The 18,495-nt window shown below is 44.5% G+C and overlaps 1 protein-coding gene across 1 annotated transcript in view; it reads right to left on the bottom strand.

The window, feature by feature from the left end:
* The window catches only part of NRG2 (neuregulin 2), a 228,116-nt gene that overhangs the window by 63,283 nt on the left and 146,338 nt on the right, over window positions 1-18,495 (bottom strand). The window contains exon 4 of the mRNA XM_048515357.1: window positions 2,786-2,906. Within this exon, the coding sequence (XP_048371314.1) occupies window positions 2,786-2,906 (121 nt within the window). The remainder of the gene's footprint in view (window positions 1-2,785; window positions 2,907-18,495) is intronic.

The raw sequence follows: 18,495 nt of genomic DNA, 5'->3' as shown, positions 1-18,495 counted from the left end.
CAGCGAGGAGTGTTCTGCATAGTTCATGTCACACACGTTTGATCCACCAGGACACATACAACTGCAAATGAACCCCACCTGGACACCTGCAAATGTGCCCTTTCCCCCTCCCACCTGGGAGGTGGACAAAACAGACACCCAACTACACACAACACTCCAAACCATACTGAACAACACTAATGCGTTGTGTAAATATGCGACTGCACCTGTGTCATTATGTATTGTGAGATAAGCCCTCAGAGGACAAACGACACACTTTATGTCCTGCCAAAGGACCGTGACCTGCCAGCTTTCTACGTGGTTTGGGGCATTTTCACACATGCAGAAAAATCCACTTTCAGTTTACTTTGCAACATGAGTTGACTCCGGCCCGTTCTGCACAAGCCAATAAACACGGGCGTAGGATGGTAAAACAATTCTGCTCTGTGCTATTCTCCCAAACCGTGTTTTTTTAGACTAGCGCTACTAGTGTTCAGCAGAGGCCAATTTACTGGAGATCCCTGGCCCCTCAATGACGCAGCTGGCCTCCACTCGGGCCAGGGTCTTTACGGCTCTGGCCCCGGCCTGGTGGAACACTCTTTGTCCAGCTGTCCAGGCCCTGCAGGACCTTGGAGAGTTCCGCAGGGCCTGTAAGACTGAGTTGTTCCCCCGGGCCTTTGGAGAGACCAGCCGCTGATGCTGACAGTGCCTCTGCTCCCCCCCCCCCCTCTGATTACAGGGGTCCTTAACATCATCAGGACCCATTACTCTTTTCTGGGGAGGGTCGTATATGGGTTTCGTGGGACGTGGTTTTAGAATGTAACTGTTTTAAATTGTATGTATGTTTTTATATATAATATCTTATGTTGTTCACCGCCCTGAGCCCTTCGGGGATAGGGCGGTATATTAAATCTAATAAATAAATCAATACAAATAAATAAATAAATAAATAAAATCCCGGGTTGCAGCCGCTCACAAGCCAACGGCCGGGCAGGAGGCCCTTTATTCACCTCCGTTTTCCTTTTAAAAAAATTAGTGGCTTATATCTGCATTGCTTCGCAGGTGCAGATCGTCATATCATGAGACATCAGCATGGCTGTGGGGGTTCATTTGTGCAAGCCTGCGTAGCTACGCATTGGTGGGAAGTGCGAAGGCGCAACAGAAACCCCGCATTGTTTCCGCGGGTTCCAATTGCTGCCTTGACGGATGCATGTGAACACCAAAACAGGAAAATGGGTTACTTTATCCCAACTGCAACCCATGATACTTTTGCTGTGCGGAAGGGACCTCTGCGAAACAGCACAATCCACTTACAAATGACTGCTAAAGCGCACTGAAAGTGGACTGAAAGAAGAAGAAGAGTTGGGATTTAAATCCCCCCTTTCTCTCCTGTAGGAGACTCAAAGGGGCTGACAATCTCCTTGCCCTTCCCCACTCACAACAAACACCCTGTGAGGTAGGTGGGGCTGAGAGAGCTCCGAGAAGCTGTGACTAGCCCAAGGTCACCCAGCTGGCGTGTGTGGGAGTGTACAGGCTAATCTGAATTCCCCAGATAAGCCTCCACAGCTCAGGCGGCAGGGCTGGGAATCGAACCCGGTTCCTCCAGATTAGATACACGAGCTCTTAACCTCTGCTGAAAGTGGATTATTCAGCTTGTATGAAGTATCCATGGATCAGTCCCCACAGTCTGTTCAATTGATGGCTTCCCTATTAACATTTGTTTCACAAATTACCAATGATTTTTGTTGTGCATTCCATCCCTGCAATAGCTCCATATCTGAAGTCATAAGAAATGGCCAGTTTTCCACTGCCCCTTGTGTTGAATGTACTTCTAACAAGGATCTAGAGTAAGGTGACCAGATGGTCACCTTTGTAAACCAGGACGGGCGGGTAGGCGGCCGGCCGCAGGAGCGCACCCTGTGACAGGGTGGGAAACAGGAGCGCCCCACAAGGCCGTGCAATCCTGCGGCCGCGCGCAGGGGAGGCTGCCGCACTGCCTTGCACCCCAGAAGGCAGTGCGGCAGCCTTCCAAAATCGGGACACTTGTAAAAACCCGCGGGACGCAGGACAAATTGTTTTAAGGCGGGACTGTCCCGCCCAAAGCAGGACGTCTGGTCAGCCTAAACTAGAGGCAAATGTCTCAAATTTTTAGCTTTCAGCTGTATGCGATTCTCTTGATTTTCAGTCTTCGTACCCATCAAAGCAAACTCCACGTTTACTCATTGACTACCCAGGTTATTGTTGGCTAAAAACACAAAGATCAAGCAAGCCTTTCCTTTTGCTGGTTGTACTTCTGACATGACAGAAGACATCTAGATGTTAAATTCCAGGATTTTCCTCTTCGAAGGACGATGGCAATAGTTCTAGCTGACGCAGGGTCTGCAACCTGCGGCTCTCCAGATGTTCATGGACTACAAATCCCAATTGGCCATGCTGGCAGGGGCTGATGGGAATTGTAGTCCATGAACATCTGGAGAGCCGCAGGTTGCAGACTCCTGCAGCTAGGCTATACAAAAGAGGAAATGGGTTGAGCGTCCCCGCAGTTGGAAGAGGAAGGAACAAAGAAACTGCTTAGAAGTATCCCATATACATCAAAGAGCACTTTGATGCAGAAAACAGCTGATGCAGAAGAAGCGGAGAATGGAAATGGAAAGCCTGCCACCGCAACTAGCCTCCAGCGCAGCCCGTTTCGCTTCGCAGCCAGCGCCTCTGCCAAGGGACTATCAAGGCCTCCTACCCAAATTGCACACAGCAGCCACCCTGCTGGACTCCGAGAACTAGAGAGGAAAGAAACCTGTCCGCTTACCTGCAGGACAATTGATTGATGCCTTCAATGTAGTAGCACACTCCACCGTTGACACAATAGGACTTGACTGTTTCGTTGCACTGTCTAGTATGTCCGGGCCCAGAGGACAGAGTTGTACTTACTGCAAGGGGGGGGGGGGGGGGGGAAACACAAGACATTTGGTTGGAATGAATGTTTAGCAATTTGCCTCCATCTTAGGCAAAACAGCTGTGAGACCGAACCCACAGAAAAAAGCGAACCTCTTAATATGTACAGGTCAAACGAGACATGTCGAGTTGTGTTCAGAACTCCCAGTGATTTTTAAAACTTAATTTTCAGGTGTCTGATGGCCAGGTTCAGATTGAGAGGACAGGGAAGACCATTTTGAACCTCCCCTACATGCCTGAAAACTGAGTTTAAAAATGAATGGAAGCAGAGGTGGGATCCAGCAGGTTCTCACCAGTTCCCGACAGTGGGTTACTAATTATTGGTGTGTGCCGAGAGGGGGTGACTAATTGGGTCTGCTTTTCCGTTCGAAATTCCATTAGGTCCAAAAATCATAAAGTCCTGTTGTTTCCTGTGTGGCTGGTTAGCGAAGGTAGAAAATGGGATAATTCTCCCTGTTGGGCTGTTTTAAAAACATGTTTTAGAAATATGGCAAAGTTCCTCTGAAGATGCCAGCCACAGATGCAGGTGAAACGTCAGGACACAATGCTACTAGAACAGGGCCATACAGCCCGGAAACCACACAGCACCCCACTGCTGGGAATGCTTCCTTAAGAGAGGGAATGGTTTGCCTCAGCCTTGTAACAGACTGTGGTGAGTCCATTTCTAAAGAAGTTTACACAGGAACAGCCTCAAATGTTCCACTCTTGAGCAAGGTGATAGAGAAGAGGGCTGCTGGACAGCTCCCCGCTTTCCTGATGATTGATTGATTGATTGACTGACAGACAGACAGACAGACAGACAGACAGACAGACAGACAGACAGACAGACAGACAGACAGACAGACAGACAGACAGACAGACAGACAGACAGACAGACAGACAGACAGACAGACAGACAGACAGACAGACAGACAGACAGACAGACAGATAGATAGATAGATAGATAGATAGATAGATAGATAGATAGATAGATAGATAGATAGATAGATAGATAGATAGATAGATAGATAGATAGATAGATAGATATTACGGCCTTTTGGCCAGCCAATAGTTTAAAACCAGAGTACATGTGAATACATAGCACTCCACTTATACAAAAATATAATATAAATTAAAATCCATTTTAAAATCTATTAATAAATAACATTAGCTTCAGGCATTATTACAGTCCTCATCACACAGTGCAGCTCTTTGTCTTAATAAGGAACTACACTTGTTGTGTACCAATATACAAAATTTAGCTACCTTCTGTGAAATGGCAGAAACACAATCTTCTAATAATATTCTTACAGAATTCGTATCTGAGTTATCTATGAATGGATATACATGACGAGTTAACAATGGTTGGATCAACAGCTTCCTTTCACCTTCATGTAACTTGCAATGCAGTAAGATATGTGACATTGAGTCTACTTCCCCTGAGCCGCACACACAGGTTCTCCTGTGCCTTGGAATGTTTTGGAATCGTCCCATCAGATTAGCTGATGGGAAGGCATCGACGGGAGCCCTAGAAAAAGCCCATCGGCTTCTTGCTGATGTTATATCAGATAGATAAGGTGCATCTGAAATACCTATCCATGATTTTAGTGGTATATATAGAACAGGTAGCCGGGGGCCCCCGCTTTCCTGGATGAGGCAAACTGTTTAGAACTTTCCCAATCTGGATGCAGGCCTTGTATTTTCCTGCATGGGTTTTTTCATTGGTGCTGGTCCCACACAACTTTGGTTTATCACCTGATATATGCATGCATTTTCCCCCCGTTCTTTTGAGACCACTTTTGTAGGCGCAGAGTGTAGTCTGAGGATCCTATACCATCTTTATAGAACATTGCTCTCTCTCTCTTTAATTCATTGCTTTTATATTTTGTGCCTCGATCATAACCAATTAAACAAAATGCATATAGGTCTTTTGCTCTTTGCCCTCTTTCCTTGTTACTAACCAGAACTGCAACAGCCTTGATGAATACCCCTTTGTTCTAGTTTACCCCTTAGAATCAAGAATATTTCAATTATGTTGTCTCTAAGGTCTTCTCATCCTTACAGGCACTCATAAGTCTGCCCTTCTCTGATACAAAGTAGAACACAGCCAAATGTTTAGGCTCATTGTAGAGCAACTGAGAACAATACTGATAAGGTAAGGTTGGGTCTTATTTCACGGGGCGTCAAAAGTGTGAAATAATGACACCCACCAATGAGGGCATCTGCCTGGTAAAAATGTTTTGGGTAAGGGGATGATCTCCTCCCTCTCTAACGATTGATTGATGATGCTAACTTTGGGGTGTATTCTTTCTAATGGACTATTTTGATGTAACCTATAAAAATGAGAGTTTTCAGCCATTTTGGTGTGGCTCCTCTGATGACAACTTGCCCTTTGTTGGCCTGAATAAAATTTTCCTTTGATTTTATTCCTTGTCGGTTTGAGCTTTTTGGGCTTAAAATTCTTAACAAAGTTACCCCGCGGTAACACTTCTACCCAAATGTTTTTCTGAAAGCTGATTTTGAGAACTTTTTCCTCGTGCGTACTGTTTTGGTTGGGTTTCTTTGTCCCATTCACTCCCACCGCCGGTTTTCAACAATAAGACTGTCGTGGTCAAACCATTCTTCTCCCTCAAAATTTAAATGGCACTAAAATATCAATATTCACTTGTTGAAACAACAGGCTAGTGCTTTTTCATGCTGTCCCTTGGGATTGTTCTTTAATCATTTGCTTCTTTATCCAATTATATTAGCCCAATTTGCATAAGCTTTGATTGGGATTTTTAAAAAGTGTATGGAATGGAAACGTCTCAGTACTCCTTTGTGGAGGCTTAACCAACAAACCTTTCTTCAAAGTGCTACTGATGATGATGCCCATATCAAGAGGTTATAAAGTACTGAAGTGAGACGTACTGTAAAGACAAATTATATAAAATATCTTTGAAAAGAGAAAGAATTGGGGGGAAAAGGTACTTACACTTTTCTTCCATTACAAATAATTTAGATTCTGAAGTGGATAAAACTGGTGGATCACTCGTTGTTCCTAGAGAGATTAAGGCAAGAAAGCAATGAAAAAAAGCCTCCTTTTGCAGCGGAAGACAATGGTCAAGTTTGCTTTGGGGCACATGTTGGCTGAGAGAAATACTTAAGGGAAGACAAAGTTGGATCTTCTAGGAGGCCTCTTCCAAGCGACACGCATAAAATAATAATGCTTTCAAAACCACTTTCACAACTGTTTGCAAGTGGATTTTGCCATCTCCAAGACAGCTTCAAAGAGCACTGAAAGCAGTTTGAAAGTGCATGATTCTGCATGTGCGGAATGTGCCTGAGGAATATATTTGGAGAGTGTGGCCACCACTTAAGCCATTTGTATTACCACATAAGAGAATTCAATTAAGCATTAGCCAAAAAAAGGGAGAGTAGTTATTTTGCTTGTGATTTAAATTCTTAGCTATTTCTACAAGAGAATTCATATTCACGATGGCGTCTGGGGAAAAGCATTTAACAGGATGATCAAAGCCTTCCTATACAAAGGTGACCGGTAGGAAAAGACAAGGTTTGGAAGATCCTGGAGGTTAAATTTAGTGGATTGGTTAAAATCATTATGCAATTTTAAGACCAGAAGTTACATGTGTAAGGAATGTTGTAGAATTTATGATTATGTTTATTCTGCTATAAATGGAGAACCATGAAATTGCTGAAGGCAAAGGAGGATATATAGTCTCAAGACAGCCCTTTCTGACATCCCATAAGCCACTGAAAACTACAGCTGTAAAGACATTCGGAGCTTACTGTTGACAGAAGGACAGTGAACTCTACTGCTTGATATATGTTGAGGACATGCTGTAAGATGGAGCTGCCGCAGGAATTTTGCAAAGAAATTACTATCAAGCTAAAACCAGGGAACATCCTTAACACAGAACTGGGGAAAACCCTGCTTCACCAGAGACATTTTCAGTTTTCCTTTTTGGTGGAGCAATAAAGAAAGCAATAACACAACGCACCTGCATTTCCTCAAAGCAAAGATTTGCATCCACCAATCTAGTTCATTGAATTAGCAGCGGACAGCAAGATGAAATTATTTTTCTTACCACTTTGGTATCAACTTTGCCTTGAGTATCAGGACGGTACGAATAGTCAATTTTTAGAGTTTGGCATCTATCTTGGATGAGCTGTTTCTCATTTGTTTCCTTTGCCTCGCATCTGACCGCTACGGTCTGAATCATCTGATAGGGGGAAGGTTATGTTTATTTGGAAGTAGTATGTTATGAAAGGAAACCCTACGATTTAATGGTGCTGTTGAGGCCAGACCTTGGGCAGAAGTCCAGGGTCATCACTGAAAAGTTTGGAGAGGAAGTAGGCTGTAGCATCACATGTGAAGAACACATCGCTTAAAAAACCTGATAAGCCCTTTAGTCCAAAGCCTAAAACCATACAGCTGCTAAGATTACAGACTAAATGCAGCTTATGCCCCTAATGCTCAAGTACCCAGAAAGAATCTTGGATATCATACATGTCCTTGGATATCATACACATGAACCTACACATCCATTCCAGGTCCTCTTTGGAGGCCCTACTTCAAATATCTCTGTCATCTGAGACAAGATTAGTGGAAACCAGAGAAAGGGCCTTTTTGGTCATGGCACCCAAACTTCAGAATTTTATTCCTCTGCACTGGCGTAATGCCCATTGGGCAAGGTGGGCAGCTGCCCGGGGCATCACCTTGTGGGGGGCATCAAAATGCTGGGTTCGTTTTTGGGTATTTTTAGTGGTTTTCCATTTTTGGCCTGCAGGGGGCGCAGTTTTTAGGCTAGCAGCACCAAAATTTCAGCGTATCATCAGGAGTCTGTCCTTATGCTACCCCCCCCCCCCCAAGTTTGGTGAGGTTTGGTTCAGGGAGTCCAAAGTTATGGACTTCCAAAGGGGGTGCCCCTATCTCACATTGTTTCCAATGGGAGCTAATAGGAGATGGGGACTACAGTTTTGAGGGTCCATAACTTTGCCCCCCCGAACCAAACTGCACCAAAACTGGGGGGTATCATTAGGGCAGTCTCCTGATGAGACCCTGAAATTATAGTGCTGATATGTCTAAAAATGCACCCCCTGCACGCACCAATGTCCTTGTGCAAAAAAAATTTGGTCGTGGTGGAGTGGCCGCCCATGGCGGGGGGGTGGGGGGCATTCAACTCAGGTTTTGCCCAGGGCTACAGTTTGCCTCGTTACGCCCCTGTTCCTCTGTCTTCCTCCATCGTTGTCTGTTCCTGACCCGACTTGGTTACCGTTATGTGTGCTTGTATGTTTTTATTGAAGTTTAACTATTTTGAACATTTTATTTCAAATACTGTTTAAATACCTTACATGTTGAAAAGTTTTGATGTTCACTGTGCCGGGGACCTTATTTGGGCAGAAAGGCCGCACAGAAATGTCAAATAAAATATATACATTCCTTCATACAGAGCTGCAATTTCATTTGGCTGTACATCAGGGTGCTAAGATGAAGAGTAGATTCACAGCAAACAAAAAGCCAGGAGTTACCGCCTTTCCCTTCACATTTCAGGTACTGCTAAAAAATGTGGGCCAGAGGAATGAGCCCTTGGGCATGAGTCAAAGGGCCCTTTGGCTTTTCGGCTGTGGCTTGAATCTGATGGACATGGAACAGCTAGAAACCGAACTCTGGACCAGTCCAAGATATAGTTGGCTGTTTTGCTTGTTTGTCCGATTATCTTTTTGCCATCTGCTGTAAGCACTGTGTATCCCTCCAGGAAGAAAAGTGGGATACAAATGTTTAAATAAATAATATTAAATACGTTAAATAAAAATAAATTAGGATTTTGCAAGTGCCTGTCACAACTCAGTTATAAAAGGGTTAACTGTTTGTATGTAAACAAGTTGCTAGATTATGACCTGATCTATTGAATAGTTATTGGTCAGTGAGATAGCCATTGCTTACATGTTAGTGAGCACGTACATCTGAAGTTATGAAGTTAATTCTGTTTTGTCGAAGGCTTTCACGGCCAGATTCAACTGGTTCTGGTGGGTTTTCTGGGCTGTGTGGCCGTGGTCTGGTGGATCTTGTTCCTAAAGTTTCACCTGCATCTGTGGCTGGCATCTTCAGAGGTATACCACAGAGGGAAGTCTGTTACACACTGTGCGATACTTCCCGCTGTGATACACCTCTGAAGATGCCAGCCACAGATGCAGGCGAAACATTAGGAACAAGATCCACCAGACCACGGCCACACAGCCCAGAAAACCCACCAGAACCAGTTAACTCTGTTTCTTTGTTTGAGCAGACCCGGCACATCACCACGACCACAAGACAGCAGATAGGTAGCAAGATGTAACCAAGCATACAGTAATGTAGATGCGTAACAGGAAAGAAAGGATTTCTTATTTTATCTATATGTAACCTTCTCCGTGTGTGTGTGTGTGTGTGTGTGTGTGTGTGTATCTATATCTATATATGTATATATCTATATCTCTATATATCTCTATTTCTATCTATCTATCTATCTATCTATCTATATGTGTGTGTGTGTGTGTGTATATATATCTAGATATATATCTAGATATATCTAGATATATATATAGATAGATAGATAGATAGATAGATAGATAGATAGATAGATAGATAGATAGATAGATAGATAGATAGATAGATAGATAGATAGATAGATAGATAGATAGATAGATAGATAGATAGATAGATAGATAGATAGATAGATCTATCTATCTATCTATAGAGAGAGATCTCTATATATAGATCTCTCTCTCTCTCTCTCTCTCTCTCTATCTATATATCTATCTAGATACATCTATAGATATAGATATGTATACACTCAACACTTGATAACAAACTGAACCTAAGGGAACAAAAGAGAAGAATCAAAGGCAAAACCAAGATGTTTTGTCTGTGGCAGGGTAGATGGTGATGTTAACTGATACTCAGCACGAAACAGGAGAAGCAGAAAGAAAGATTGGGTATATCCCATTTCCAAAAGTAACAATATAGCAAAGCTAAAATATCAGGCACATGGTTGACTTGGGAAGAGATGCAGATCTGGGAGTAACCATCATATCAGCGGTCCCAAAAGCGACGGCATTTATTAAGTTCACCCAATGACCACTGTTCGGCTCATTTTCGAAATGTTTTTTTTTAAATCAGTTGTTTATGCTGGAAGTTAGACAGGCAACCAAAGTTTTAAAAATAATAAAAAACAGCAGGAGAGGGCGCTCAACTTTATCCAGGGCAGCAAAGCGGTCAAGGAGATTGAGGAGATTGTAGAAATCGGCCAGGAGAATCAATTGGGCAGCACAGAACACGGCATCAGAAGGAAGAAGTTGAAATTGCATTTGAAATGTGGATCGAATGAAGGAATGCCAGTTGGGAGGACAACAAGGAAACAGGCAGCACACAAGAGCTCATAGAACAGTGATGGCAAACCTTTTCAAGACCGAGTGCCCAAACTGCAACCCAAAACCCACTTATTTATCGCAAAGTGCCAACACGGCAATTTAACCTGAATGCTGAGGTTAAGGCTTTGAAAAATGGTTGGCTCTGAAATTATGTTACTTGGGAGTAAGCTTGGTGGTAGAGGGTGCAGCTTTGCAGCACAGAAACAACCATGCAACTCTTCAAACGGGTAAATCACGACCCTAGGAGGGTTTACTCAGAAGCAAGCCCCATTGCCAGCAACCGAGCTTACTCCCAGGTAAAGGATCACGCTTTAGTTCTTTGCATAAAAATCAGTGGGCTTTAACAGTGCTTCACAGGGTTACCTACACTGCTTCCCCAAAACTAGGTCTTAGGTTTAATGCTAATAATCAAGCCCAGGGGGCCAGGCCAGCCTAGATGTGTGTGTGTGTGTGTGTGGGGGGGTAATTCCCCCCCCCCACATGATGAACTCTGCGTGCCCACAGAGAGGGATCTGAGTGCCACCTCTGGCACCCGTGCCATAGGTTCGCCATCACTGTCATAGAATATAGTGCAATCCAGGCAGCCGAATGCTGGATTTGAGTTGGGTACAAACTGCTGCTCTCCTTTGTCCTTCTGCATGCACCGCTGCGGCTTCCTTATGAGCAGGTAAAGCTGCCTTACACTTCACTGCCTGCTCAGCCACTGTCCTTTCTTGCATTACTGCCTCAGATACTTATAACTGGAGGTCAGTGGTGGGATCCAAAAATCTTAGTAACAGGTTCCCATGGTGGTGGGATTCAAACAGTGGCGTAGCGCCTATGGGGCTGGGCAGGCATGACAGGGGCGTGGCCAGGCATTCCGGGGGCGGGGCATTAATAATTTCTCTGTTACTGTAAAAAACTCTTACTGTAAAAAAAGTTCCTAATTCCCAGCTGGTATCTTTCTGTCCATAATTTAAACTCATTATAGCCAGTCCTATCGCGTACTGCCAACAGAAACAACTACTTCTCCTCTAATTGACTGCCTGTCAAATACTTAATACTTTCAAATACTTAATTTTGTTTCTAGAAATCAAAAGAAGGATACTTTCCTTAAACAAGGAACTTTACCATATTTCTGAAACATGTTTTTTAAAACAGTATAACGGGGAGGGAATTATCAGTTTTCTGTACAGCCGGCTAACAAATTGCAGCCACATAGGAAACAACAGGACTCTTGTGATTTTTGGACCTAATGGAATTTCTAACGGAAAAGCAGTCCCAATTAGTAACCCCCTCTCGGCACACACAAATAATTAGTAACCACTCTCGGGAACTGGTGAGAACCTGCTGCATCCCACCTCTGCTGGAGGTGCCAGAGACTAAAGCTTAGATGTTTTGTGGATAATGTGCATGCTCTACCACTAAGCTCTGGGCCCTCCTTGTGAGAACGTCAGGCATACCACACAGTAAAGCCAGATGCCACACAAGCAATGCTAGAATGTCCGGACTGCATGATGTCTCTTAATGCTAGCAGCCTCAGGAGAGGGCAGTGAGCAGTCAGCATAGGGGTTGATAGGATGCTCTCTGACCATTCCTTTGTCCACCTCAGCTGCTATCCCTTTGATACCCAGAATGCTACTCGTGGGGATTCCTTGCTTTTGGTCACTTCCCATCTCTCCCTCTCTTAATTCTGTCTACCATCTCTCTCCATCCTAGTTTAGACAGAAGCCTTTAACTCTTCCTTTCCTGTCCAATATGGAATTCTCTTACATAAAGAACTTATCTTTTTTAAGTAAAAAGTTCGCCACTTCCTCCCTTTTTCCTTTCCACTGCCACTGCCACAGTAACCAATACAGTGGAACCTCGGTTTCCATTGGTAATTCGTCTGAAAAGAATCGATGAAAACCAAAACCGATGAAAACCGTGGACAGAAACTTCTTTTCCACTTTGGAATCAATGTAAAATCCAATTAATCCATTCTGGGCACCTCCAAAAACATACCAAAAAACACATTTTTGGGTTGAATAAACATACTGTTTAATGCTGAAAATAGTAACAAAACAATAACACTAGGGACCAGCTTCAGAGCCAGTTGGACTAATGTCACACCAAGAAAGCTGTCCAAAGAGGTCATATTTCTGTGTGTGATGCCTCTTTAAGATTTGTGTCTGAAATAGGGCAAGACATTGTCCTTAAACAAGTTGCAGACCTGGCCTGCAACAGCTTTGTCCTGGGTGATTTGTCTCCACAACCCCCCCCCTGCACTATACACAAATCGATTTGTGAAAACCGAGAACCAAATCGGTGAAAACCGAAGACAAATCTGATAGAAACCCGAGACAATTTTTTTTACTACAGAAAAATCGATGAAAGCGAAGTGATGAAAACTGAGAGGCAATGCAGGTAACCGAGGGTTCCACTGTATTCCTTACTCACCAGTATATAAGTTTGTACAGTGTTATACATTAAAAAAAGGATATTCCCTCAATGGCATCTCACATTACCTTAAAAAAAAGCAATGTAACAAAAATAAAGGTGTGGTGAAATGGCTCCTCCACCTTTTTTCCCTCCTCCCTTTCTCCAAGCAGGTACCATAGATTTGGAGGACTTAGAAATCCCAGATGAACATCAGGAAGAGCTACCTGACCTAGGGGGAAAAGATACCTTGACCCAGCTTGACCAGGTCAAAGGAGGGTGGGGTCTGGGATCTGATAAATTGCTGAGAGGAGAGGGGCAAGGCCTTTCTCTCAGGCTTTTCTGCTGGGACACAGAAGGGAGCAGAGCTCTTGCCAGGGCTGTGCAGAGCCGCCATTGTTGGACCATGTGCTCACCCAGGGAGCTCACTCAGCCTGCCAGGTAATGAGAACTCTTTGAGAATTTGCAACCTTCTAAGCCAGTGTTTCCCAACCTTTTCAAGGTCAGGGTGCCCTTGACCTCACTCTTCATATCTCACAGTACCCCTGCCACCACCCTCCACCTTCCCTCACATTGCCCCTGCCCTGCCACACCCCCCACCTTCCCTCCCAGGGGTGAAGGGAAGCACTCAGGGAGGTGGCTGCAACCTGTGGCAGGCCCTGCCTAATGGAGCCCAGCTCCATGTCCTTGCTGGCGCCGGTGGGAGACACCACAAAAATGAGGGGGGGGGTAGTGTTGCCACGGTACCCCTGGGACATGCTCACGGCACCCCAGGGTACCACGGAACCCTGGTTGAGAATGGCTGTTCTAAGCTTTATGGGCCTACCCTATTTTCAACAACTGCTAGCTACGTTATGTTAAGAGACGGGGCAGGAGATTTGCGTTTATATCTCCTTTGCTTTGGAAACCCTTGCTCAATCTGGTGCTGTGCTAAAAGATACTTGTGACTATTTTATTTTTAATAAATACTTTTAAACAGTGGTGGGATTCAAATAATCTAACAACCGGTTCTGGCGGTGGGATTTGAAGAATTTTGCAACTGGTTGTGTACAAGCACCATTTTAACAACCGGTTCTGCCGTAGTGGGGAGAACCTGCTGAATCCCACCGCTGCTTTTAAACCTTAGATGTGGAGAACATTTTTCTGTACCATGAATGCCCCACTGTCTTGGATGCGTTATCTAATTAGGGGCGGGGGAGGAAGGCTGGAAGATGGCAATTAGCTTTTCCTTGGGACCTCCAATCTGCCCTGCGGAACCCAGGAGAAGGGAACCAAGGGAAACTGAGGCAGAGGCCTCATGGTTGGAAAGGAAGTCGGGGAACCCTGATCTTCCCCAGTGGGCAATTCCTCTCAGTCAAGTGGTGGCAGTCATTTACCCAGAGAGAAAGCAAGCCCTCCCCAGGAAAAGTTGGCAACCCATGCGAGAGGCTTGGGAGCGTAATAGGGCCTGCCAGGCAAAGCAAGCCTGTTAGAACATAAGAACAGAAGAACTAGCCAGCTGGATCAGACCAGAGTCCATCTAGTCCAGCACTCTGCTACTTGCAGTGGCCCACCAGGTGCCTTTGGGAGCTCACGTGCAGGAGGTGAAAGCAATGGCCTTCTGCTGTTGCTGCTCCTGAGCACCTGGTCTGTTAAGGCATTTGCAATCTGAGATCAAGGAGGATCAAGATTGGGAGCCATAGATCGACTTCTCCTCCATAAATCTGTCCATGCCCTTTTTAAAGCTATCCACGTTAGTGGCCATCACCGCCTCCTGTGGCAGCATATTCCAAACACCAATCCCATGTTGTGTGAAGAAGTGTTTCCTTTTATTAGTCCTAATTCTTCCCCCCAACATTTTCAATTAATGCCCTCTGTTCTGCCAGAAAAAGTATAACATCTCCAAAAATAAATACAAAGAGGGAATGCAGACAAGTGTCAAAAAACAAATGTATCTGGCTATATCAAAATGGGCTGCTGGGCATGAAAGTGGTGGTGTGATAATGTTTGGTAGGCAAAGAGTTCTATAAGCAACTTGAGGCAGAAACCTCTATTGCTAGCTTAAAAGCTGTCCCACATGAATTCCCTGTCTGTGGAACACACAGACTTGAGAACACACACACACACAGACAACAAAATAATGAATTTATAGATATGCACTGAGCTGTTCCCAAGAGGGGTGGGGAGGAGATGAAATGCAAATATTTGAAATAATGTGTTTCTTGAATATGCATCCAAGTTACAGCCATAGATGCTGCTGCAGCTACTCACATCAAATTTATGGAATACCCAAGTTGTACAGTAACATAAAACTTTCTACACCAGTGGTGGCGAACCTTTTGCACTCCAGATGTTATGGACTACAATTCCCATCAGCCCATGTGCAGCCATTGCTGGCAGGGCTCTGATGGGACGGAGGTCTTCCTGTCAATGGGACAGTTATTATATTTATAAATATAGTGATGGTTTGAGAGTAAAGCTACCATGCCTCTTCCCTCTTCCAAAAGTGTTCCTGGAAGCCAGAGAATATTTCTAATCAATGACAGTAATTCTAAAACCAGTCCCTGGAAGTAATCAATTGGTAGCAAGAAACACAGAATTGTCACAGAGGGCTGGGAATCATATGCATAGCACCCCCCTAGCTATTCTCTTTCTTTGGGTCACAGTTAAATGTCATCTTGGAGACAGAAGTGAAAACCACTACTGGCCCGACATCTAGTGCAATTGCTCCAATCTGTCCAAAAGCAGTCACCAGTGTTTTTAGCTTGCCTGCCAGAGATGGCTTCATGCAATGACAGATAATTCCACAGGAATGCTAACTAAGCACTTTTATGTAGGCACTTTGCCCAGGGTTCAGAGTGCACTGCTTAAGGAGAACCCAAAGGACTACAAGAATTACTCTCAGGAATGCGTCTTGCCCTTGCTAGGATGGGTGGCTTAAATGGATCCTCCCATTCTCATTATACCCGAGGTCTGCCACCTGTGGCTCTCAGATGTTCATGGACTACAATTTCCCATCAGCCCCTGCCCTTGGCCCTGCTGTCAGGGGCTGATGAGATATCAGTCCCTTCCTGAGACACATGAGTTCTGAACTCCTACGTCTCCTAAACCAAAGATGTGGAGCAATAATTAAGTATGCAACAATTGAGTAGCAAGAATTGTTTTAAAATTAACCCTAGTTTTTTATGTGTAGCAAATGTTGTTTTTTTTAGCCTGCTGTGTTTTAATGTTATTATGTATTGTTTGCAGGCCTACTGCACGTAGCCAGAGCCCTTGGAGGATCTTGTGGGTTTAAAATCCTAATAGTTGGTAGATATAGATAGATGGATAGATAGTAGATAGATAGATAGATAGATAGGGCTGAATGGAATAGATAGTGAATAGTGAATAGATAGATAGATAGATAGATGAGATAGATTCAGATAGATAGATAGATAGATAGATAGATAGATAGATGAATGGATAGATGAATGGAGATGAATGGGTAGTAATGGATAGATGAGATAGATAGATAGATGAAGATAGAATAGATAGATATAGATAGATAGATAGATAGATATAGAATGGAAATAGATAGATAGGTAGATAGATAATTAGATAGAATGGAAGTACTGGATAGATAAGATAGATAGAGATAGATAGATAGATAGAATGAATGAATGAATGAATAGATAGATAGATAGATGAATGGGGAGGAGGGAGGGAGGAGAGGGAGGGAGGGAGGAGGGAGGGAGGGTTCTGACAAACGCAAAACATGTTATTTACATGGGCTCCAAATTTGTTTCTAGAACTTTATAGATCTGAAAAAAAAGCAGACATCTGCATCACCTAAAACTATTGTACCAGATGGGGAAAGGTTCACAATCAAGGCCGGCATATTGCTTAGCAACAAGCTGGTCAATCCCCGCTTTTTGGGGAGGGGGGGGGGGCAGAAGAAAAAGAGTGATGTGCTCAAATGCTTTGATTAAAAAAAATCACTTTAAAATAATGCATCAGATCTCTCTGATATTAAAGTTTGTATCTGCACATGAATATGAGAAAAAACGATTTCGATAATACCTTTCCAGGGCAGTAATTGGGAACGTTTACACATTTCTACTAAAGGATGTGGTAACAGCTGCCTGTGCTTGGTACTGCAAGCCGTAGCTGCTGGTGCTGACAAGATGTCATGGGAGCTAAGCGAGGGGGGGAAGGATACATCCCAGCCTGAATATGATGGATCAGCTGTGAGTTGACTTCTGATCTCCTGCTAGGAAAGTTTCACTTGTGGGGGAAGAATCAGGAACCAACTTCCAGCTGATCTCCTGGCTGTTTTTCTGCTGTACTATCTTGGAAACTATTTTGCCCTCCAGACATGCTGAGATGAGGGGAGGGGAATGAATGATCGGAAGCTCAGCTGATTCCCCTTCTCCTCTTCCCTCTCCAAGCTGTAGGCTTGGGGTGCAGAGAAAAGAAGAGAAATGCAATGCAGACATTGAAATGCAATGCAGGCACTCGGACCTTGCCACAGAGATCCATGCAATGGTCGCCTCCAAGCTAGACTACTGTAATTCGCTCTATGCTGGCCTGCCCTTGAGATTGCTCCAGAAACTTCAACTGGTCCAGAATGCAGCAGCGAGAGTATTTACAGGGCCTCTGGTGAGGGAACACATAGGACAGTGGTGGCGAACCTTTGGCACTCCAGATGTTATGGACTACAATTCCCATCAGCCCCTGCCAGCCCCAGTAATTGTGCATTGGCAGGGGCTGATGAATCTGGAGTCTCAGGATGCATCTACAACACTCTAGGACCCTATAGTCTGCCAGCTGCACTGGCTGCTAGTTAAATTCAAGGTTTTGGTGTTAACCTTTAAGGTCTTGAGCAGTCTGGGGCAGCTGTATCTTCAGGACCACATCTGCCCATATTGCCTGTGGAGGCCACTTCCTGTTGGTCCCCAGCCCCAAGGAAATTCAGCTGGCCTCAACTAGAGCCAGAGCTTTTATGGCCGTGGATCCTGCTCAATGGAACTCGTTACCAGCAGACATTAAGGCCCTGCGGGATCTCAACCAATTCTGTAGGGCTTGTAAAGCCAAAATGTTCCACTGGGTGTATGCCTGAAGCTGCCGCGGAACTGGTACATTGCGCTGGCCCCCTGAATCTTGCATCCACTAGGGCCAGAGCCACTAGGGCCCAGGGCGTTCACAGCCCTGGCCTGCCTGAGTAGTTGCTCCCCTCCAGCTGTCCGGGCCCCTCGCGGAACCTTAGCGAGTTCACTTGGGGTCTGCAAGACTGAGTTATTCCATGAGGCCTTTGGAGACCAGCTGCTGATAAGGTGCCGGAAACAACCTAAGACCCGCTGTTCCCTCTTGGAGGAGTTTTAATGGTTGGATACCATCTGTATTTTTTAATTGGTTTATAGGAAATTGAGCTGCTTTTAACTTTATGGTATTTTATGTATCCACTAGCTCTGTCATTGTTGTAAACCGCCCTGAGCCCTCCGGGGAAGGGCGGTATATAAGTGGCACAATAAATTTAAAAATAAATAAAAATTTAAAAAATCCCCCCCTCCTCTCTGGCCAGACAGTAATGGGATGGGGTGGATGTTTCTACTACGGTGGGAGTGGCCAACCAAATGTTCACGGACTACAATTCCCATCAGCCCCAATTTGGCCATGCTGGCAGGGGCTGATGGGAGTATGATCCAAACATCTGAAGCTTTCATAGGTTGCCCCCACCCGCTGTACTCATGGGCTGCCAAGGGAGTCCTGTGAGATTTTAGTTGCCATCTGTAAAAGCTTTTAATGTTTTAACTATTG

This window comes from Sphaerodactylus townsendi, linkage group LG14 (assembly GCF_021028975.2).
Source record: "Sphaerodactylus townsendi isolate TG3544 linkage group LG14, MPM_Stown_v2.3, whole genome shotgun sequence".
Lineage (NCBI taxonomy): Eukaryota > Metazoa > Chordata > Lepidosauria > Squamata > Sphaerodactylidae > Sphaerodactylus > Sphaerodactylus townsendi.
The sequence above is the reverse complement of the archived record's forward strand: the minus strand, read 5'-3'. Positions and strand labels throughout refer to the sequence as shown.